Source organism: Palaemon carinicauda, chromosome 15 (genome assembly GCF_036898095.1).
Source record: "Palaemon carinicauda isolate YSFRI2023 chromosome 15, ASM3689809v2, whole genome shotgun sequence".
Taxonomy (NCBI): Eukaryota; Metazoa; Arthropoda; class Malacostraca; order Decapoda; family Palaemonidae; genus Palaemon; species Palaemon carinicauda.
In genome coordinates this window covers 35,157,593-35,165,092 of record NC_090739.1, presented here as the reverse complement: position 1 = coordinate 35,165,092, position 7,500 = coordinate 35,157,593, and the positions used below count along the sequence as shown (strand labels likewise).

The window sequence follows — 7,500 nt, the reverse complement described above, 5'->3', positions numbered from 1 at the left end:
GCCAATCATTTCAGCCAATCATTATAAGGCTAGGCATTTAAGCCATTCATCTTTAGACCAGCCATTTAAGCCTTTCATTATGAGGCTAGTCATTTAAGACATTCATATTAAGGCCAATCATTTCAGCCAATCATTATAAGGCTAGGCATTTAAGCCATTCATCTTTAGACCAGCCATTTAAGCCTTTCATTATAAGGCTAGGCATTCAAGCCATTCATACTAAGGCCAATCATTTCAGTCAATCATTATAAGGCAGGGCATTTAAACAATTCATCCTAAGCCTAGGCTTTCAGGCCATTCATTATAAGGCCAGGCATTTAAGCCATTCATTTTAAGGCCAGGCTTTTAGTCATTCATTTTAAGGACAGGCATTTAAGCCATTCATCCTATCGCCAGGCATTTAGGCTACTCATTATAAGGCTAGGCATTTAAACCATTCATTTTAAGGGCTGGCTTTTAGCCATTCGTTTTAATGTCGGGCATTTATGCCATTCATCCCAAGACCAGGCATTTAAGCCATACGTCTTAAGGCCAGGCTTCTAAGCCTTTCATTATAAGGCTAGGCATTTAAGCCATTCATACTAATGCCAATCATTTCGGCCAATCATTATAAGGCTAGGCATTTAAGCCATTCATCTTTAGACCAGCCATTTAAGCTTTTCATTACGAGGCTAGGCATTTAAACCATTCATACTAAGGCCAATCATTTCAGCCAATCATTATAAGGCTAGGCATTTAAGCTATTCATCTTAAGACCAGTCATTTAAGCATTTCATTATAAGGCTAGGCATTTAAGCCATTCATACTAAGGCTTTCAGCCAATCATTATAAGATTAGGCATTTAAGCCATTCATCTTTAGACCAGCCATTTAAGCCTTTCATTATGAGGCTAGGCATTTAAGCCATTCATCTTTAGACCAGCCATTTAAGCCTTTGATTATGAGGCTAGGCATTTAAGCCATTCATGCTAAGGCCAATCATTTCAACCAATCATTATAAGGCTAGGCATTTAAGCCATTCATCTTTAGACCAGCCATTTAAGCCTTTCATTATGAGGCTAGGCATTTAAGCCATTCATACTAAGGCCAATCATTTCAGCCAATCATTATAAGGCTAGGCATTTAAGCCATTCATCTTTGAACCAGCCATTTAAGCCTTTCATTATAAGGCTAGGCACTTAAGCCATTCATACTAAGGCCAATCATTTCAGCCAATTATTATAAGGCCAGGCATTTAAGCCATTCATCTTTAGACCAGCCATATAAGAATTTCATTATGAGGCTAGTCATTTAAGCCATTCATATTAAGGCCAATCATTTCAGCCAATCATTAAAAGGCTAGGCATTTAAGCCATTCATCTTCAGACCAGCCATTTAAGCCTTTCATTATGAGGCTAGGCATTTAAGCCGTTCATACTAAGGCCAATCATTTCAGCCAATCATTATAAGGCAGGGCATTTAAACAATTCATCCTAAGGCTTTCAGGCCATTCATTATAAGGCCAGGCATTTAAGCTATTCATTTTAAGGCCAGGCTTTTAGTCATTCATTTTAAGGACAGGCATTTAAGCCATTCATCCTATTGCCAGGCATTTAGGCTGTTCATTATAAGGCTAGGCATTTAAGCCTTTCATGCTATGGCTAGTCTTTTAGGCCATTCATTATGAGGCTAGGCATTTAAGCCATTTATTATTAGCATAGGCATTTAAGCCATTTATCATTAGGCCAGGCATTTAACCCATTCATTATTAGGCTCTGCAGTTAAGCCAAACATCATTAGGCTTGGCAAAGGCAAGCATAATTGTGGCAGGCATTTAAGCTAAGCATCCTTATGCCAGGCATTTAAGGCAAGCTTCTTTATGCCATGTATCCAAGGCAAGCATTTTTTTGCAATACAGTTAATGCAAGCATTATCAGGCCAGGCAGTTAAGACAAGCATCTCTATGCCAGGTAGTGAAGCCATCCCTCTTTAACCCCGGTGGTTAAGCCAAACATTCTTAGGCCAGTGAGTTAAGCCAAACATCCTTAGCTGAGGCAGTTACGCAAAACTTCCTTAGGCATGGCCTCTCAGCCATAGTTCCCAAGGCAAGGCATTTTCGCCATACAACCTTAGCCCAGGCAGTTGAGCCTCGCACCCCTATACAAATCAGGTAAGCCAAACATCCCTAGTCCAGGCGTTCATGCCAAAAATTTTTAGTCCAGTCACCTAGGCCTTTCTTTTTAGGCCAGCCAGTTAAGCGTTTCGGTTTTTTTCCGGACAGTTCAGCCACACATAGACCAGGTAGTTAAGCCAAACCTTCCTAGATAGGGCAGGTCAGCCAATACCCTTAGGCCAGGCAGTTAAGCCATACACCCTCAGACAAAGTAGTTAAGCCAAACATCCTTAGCCCTGTCAGTTAAGCCAAACATCCTTAGCCAAGGCAGTTAAGCCAAGCACCATTAGGCCAGGCAGTTAAGCCAAGCATCATCAGGCCAGGCAGTTAAGCCAAGCATTACTAAGCCAGGCAGTTAAGCCAAGCATTATTAGGCCAGGCAGTTAAGCCAAGCATTATTAGGCCAGGCAGTTAAGCCAAGCATTATTAGGCCAGGCAGTTAAGCCAAGCATTATTAGGCCAGGCAGTTAAGCCAAGTATTATTATGCCAGGCAGTTAAGCCAAGCATCATTAGACCAGGCAGTTAAGCCAAGCCTCATTAGGCCAGGCAGGTAAGCCAAGCATTATTAGGCCAGGCAGTTAAACCAAGCATTATTAGGCCAGGCAGTTAAGCCAAGCATCATTAGGCCAGGCAAGTTAAGCCAAGCATCATTAGGCCAGGCAAGTTAAGCCAAGCATTCTTAGGCCAGGCAGTTAAGCCAAGCATTATTAGGCTAGGCAGTTAAGCCAAGCATTCTTAGGCCAGGCAGTTAAGCCAAGCCTCATTCGGCCAGGCAGTTAAGCCAAGCATTCTTAGGTCAGGCAGTTAAGCCAAGCTTCATTCGGCCAGGCAGTTAAGCCAAGCATCATTAGGCCTTGCAGTTAAGCCAAGCCTCATTCGGCCAGTCAGTTAAGTCAAGCCTCATTAGACCAGTTAGGCCAGAAATCACTAGGCCAGGTAGTTAAGCCAAGCATCAATATTCCCTGCAGGTAAGCCAGTATCATTAGGCTAGGCAGTTAGAGCTAGCATCTCTTAAAAAAAAAAGAAAAAAATGCCAGGCAGTTCAGACACGCATCATTAGCCTAGGCAGTTAAGCCTGGCATCCTTAAACCTAAAAAAAAAAATATGCCAGGCAGTTTAGACAAGCATCATTAGCCTAGGCAGTTAGGCCTGGCATCCTTAAACCCAAAAGAAAAAATATGCCAGGCAGTTTAGACAAGCATTAGCCTAGGCAGTTAAGCCTGGCATCCTTAAACATAAAAAAAAAATATGCCAGGCAGTTTAGACAAGCATCATTAGCCTAGGCAGTTAAGCCTGGCATCCTTAAACCTGAAAAAAAGAAAATATGCCAGGCAGTTTAGACAAGCATTAGCCTAGGCAGTTAGGCCTGGCATCCTTAAACCTAAAAAAGAAAATATGCCAGGCAGTTTAGACAAGCATCATTAGCCTAGGCAGTTAGGCCTGGCATCCTTAAACCTAAAAAAAAAAATATGCCAGGCAGTTTAGACAAGCATCATTAGCCTAGGCAATTAGGCCTGGCATCCTTAAACCCCCCCCCCAAAAAAAAAAAAAAATATGACAGGCAGTTTAGACAAGCATCATTAGCCTAGGCAGTTAAACCTGGCATCCTTAAACCTAAAAAAAAAAATATGCCAGGCAGTTTAGATGAGCATCATTATGCTAGGCAGTTAAGCCAATCATCATAATCCTAGGCAGTTAAGCCTGGCATCCTTAAACCTAAAAAAGAAAAGATTAAAAAATAATATTCCTTTCACAAAAATAAAGATACCGGTATATTCCTTTTACAAAATATGCGACGTCGCTATGGAATAAAAAATAATATTCCTTCCACAAAATAACATAAAAATATATTTCTTACAAAATAATTTAAAATAATATTCCTTTCACACAATGAAATAAAAAATATATTCCTTTTGCAAAAAAAAAAAAAAATGAAATATATTCCGAATCAAAAAAATAATTTTTTTTTTTTGGTTTTGATTTTTATTTTTTATTTTTTTTTTATTCTTTTTTTTGGTTTTTTATTCTTATTTTATGCAAAGTTTCTGACTACTTAATTATTTTGGATATTCTCCTCAGTTCGTTCGTTATGAACCTTATTTTCGTCTGTTTCCAAAACTGGGACTATGGGTCCAAGGGTAGCCCAAGAGTAAGCCTTGTCCCGTTTTTGTTTCTTTTTCTTTGGTTTCCTTACCAAAAGTTTCCTTGTGGGTCCTTCTCCTTGTTTTTCTTCCTTCACAATGACTACTTTATTGTCATCTTCTACTGGAGTTTCACAACCTTCTACGACTGAAGTTTTATCAAGTCCGCATTTCTCCTTTCCTGGTGAACCCTTGTCACCCGTTCCTCCTCCTTTTTTTGACCTTTTCCAAATATCTCTTCTGAAGTTCCTTCTTCAGTGAAGAGATGACATCCTTCGCTGCGGACAATTCTTTCTTCATTTCATCCTCTTTGTTGGTCATTCGAACAATCTCTCCATTCAGGTTTTTCTCTCGTTTCACTTTGTTCTCCAGTTGTTCACGAAAACCTTCGTTCTTCTTTGTTATTGTGAACACTGCCTCCTTTAGCTCACGTTTCAGCACTAGAGCTTTAGAAATCTCCCCCTGCAGCTCTTCTACTAGACGTTGGTGTCCTTGGCTTCTTTTCTGATCATTAGAACGAGCCTCCATCGGTTCTTTTTCTAGTTTAATTTTCTCTAGAGCTAATTCTTTATTAAGGAAGCTTCGTTCCTCATTGGATTTTTTGAGATCTTCATTCTCTGCCAGAAAGATCGATTTAAGTTCGTCATGAGCCTCGATTTCCTTCTTGGCCTTTTCCAGTTCTTCATTCAACTGGACCATTTTCGCTGTATTTTCTTCAACCAAAATCACTTTACCTTCAAGCTCTCGTTTCAGAGCTTCCTTCTCTCCCATAAGTTCTGATTGCATCTGAATATGGGCATCATTTTTCTGCTGAGCCATTTTAAGTTTCGCTTTCAACTCAAGAATTGATTGATAGTAAGTTGCAAGTTGATTTTCCTGGCTTTCAATCACAGCCTGTTTATTGGCAAGTTCTTTAGCCATGTTTTCATTCTTTAGCCTAAGATCTTCAATCTCAGTGTCTTCATCAGTCTGAACTGTTACATCTGATTTAGAGACAACAACACTCCCTCTGCCTTCTGGCAGCAGCAGCTGTTCCTCCTCCCTGGAAAGCGAAGGATCCGTCCTACTGAGGACAGCTTCAGTCTCCTCAGAAATACTGTTGATTTCTTCCTGGTCCAAGACAGGCTCGAGTGCCTCACTCTTTTCCTCCTTGGCCCAGAATTCCCTCCAGTTCCATCAACCGGGGCTGCTGGTCCTGAAAACCGTCTTTGGAAGAGGGCCCCCAAGTAGATATTTCTTCCCGTACTCACTGATAGCTCTCAATGCGTTGTTTGTAAACATCTTCGTTGCAAAACTCAGAATGCAGATCACTTGACTTTGATCAGGTATAATTTGAAAAAATCGAAATAGGTCCTGGCTGAAATATCGACTCCGAGATTGAAGGCGTTTTGAAGACTGGAGACGTCTTCGTTAGCTTCGAGATCGTCTCCAGAAACTGATTCCGATTATAATTCGAATGAGAGCGTGACTTTGAAGAAGTCTTCGTTCGATTTGGGAAAATTCTTCACTCGGTCTTCACCGAAACTTGGTAGTAATTTCTTTTCCCCGAAGGAAATAGACAGATAGATAGATAGATAAATAGATAGAAGATATAGATAGATAGATAAATAGATAGATAGATAGAATTGTATTTATAAGAAAAAGTTAAAATTCTTATGAGGTGTGAATGAAGACTCGGATGAGGACGGGATGGTGTGAAGCCCTTTGAAGACATCGTTGGGTCGTTGAAGAATCTTCATCAGGTCTTCACCGAAGATTTCTTTCTGCTTCAGTAGAATGTTTGCGCTTTTCTCATCTCTTTTTTTTTTTTCTCTTCTTTTTTGAAAAGACAAATCTAATATTTCCATTGACTATTCCTTTTCTAATTTCTTTTCCCCGAAGGAAATATTGAAAAAAATCTTACAAAAAAAGAAAAAAGAGAAAATTAATATAACAAATAATCTTGTATAGAGTTTCGCCATTTTGTTTTAGTCTCTGGAAAATGTCAATGATTTCGGAAATGAAAAAAATACTAATTTATAGTTTTACTTTCCTTTTATTCTATCGAAAGATTTTTGTTTTAATTATATGTTATTTTATATGAAAATTAAAAGGCCATTTCATTATTATTATTATTATTATTATTATTATTATTATTATTATCTTCAGGGCCAATGTGTATTGGTTGAAATATAGGGATTTATTTGTTTCCTTTCTTTCTTTTATGGGTCTTTTTGAAGAAATACGTTAAATAGTTCGATTTACAGTTATAAGTAAGGTATATATATATATATATATATATATATATATATATATATATATATATATATACATATATATATATATATATATATATATATATATATATATATATATATTTATAACAATATTTATATATATATATATATATATATATATATATATACATATATATTTATATATATATATATATATAAATATATATATATATATATATATATATATATATATATATATATATATATATATTTATATATATATATATATATATATATATATATATATATATACATATATATATATATATATTTATAAAACACAATATGTATATATATATATATATATATATATATATATGATAAAGTTTTGCACATTTAGACGTGTTTTTCATATTCAAATAAGCAATATATTTTTGATACATTAATGTCTGGATTCTCTTAACGACCTCGGGATCAGAGCCCCAGGCGAAATCACACAAAGACAAGAGCTTGTGACCGACCGGGAATCGAACCCTGGTCCGGCAAGCTTGTATAGACAGTGACTACCACTTGGCCACGAAGAAAGATAAAAATCAATGACAATGCTTCTGTACACCCAGCAACAAAACCGGTGTCCCCTGGCCAGACCTGGCTTGGAGAGATCATGCCCCTCTTGCCCTGAAAGGTGGCCGAGATTAAACAACCGAGACATCGTTAGGATGGTTAGAATGTTAGGAGGAAAATTACCGATATCACTCAAAGAAATGCGATGAAGCGAGATAACTTTTTTATTCTTTCAAGAAATGTAATCTAATATTATTTCGAAACTAATTCATCAAAATATTTTATCATAACTTTTTATTTTAATTTTCCTATCCTATTTTTATATAAGATTTTCTTGAATAATATTTGAACTGACTATTCATATTAATATTCATAACACGGAAATATCTCTCGTTTGCATTTTCTTAAGCATTACTCTCTCTCTCTC

At 37.2% G+C, this 7,500-nt stretch overlaps 1 protein-coding gene across 1 annotated transcript in view; it reads right to left on the bottom strand.

Moving 5' to 3' along the window:
* Window positions 1-7,500, bottom strand: part of LOC137653921 (myosin-11-like) — a 72,577-nt gene that overhangs the window by 56,843 nt on the left and 8,234 nt on the right. Inside the window, exon 3 of the mRNA XM_068387549.1 lies at window positions 4,654-5,376. Coding sequence (XP_068243650.1) covers window positions 4,654-5,376 — 723 coding nt within the window. The remainder of the gene's footprint in view (window positions 1-4,653; window positions 5,377-7,500) is intronic.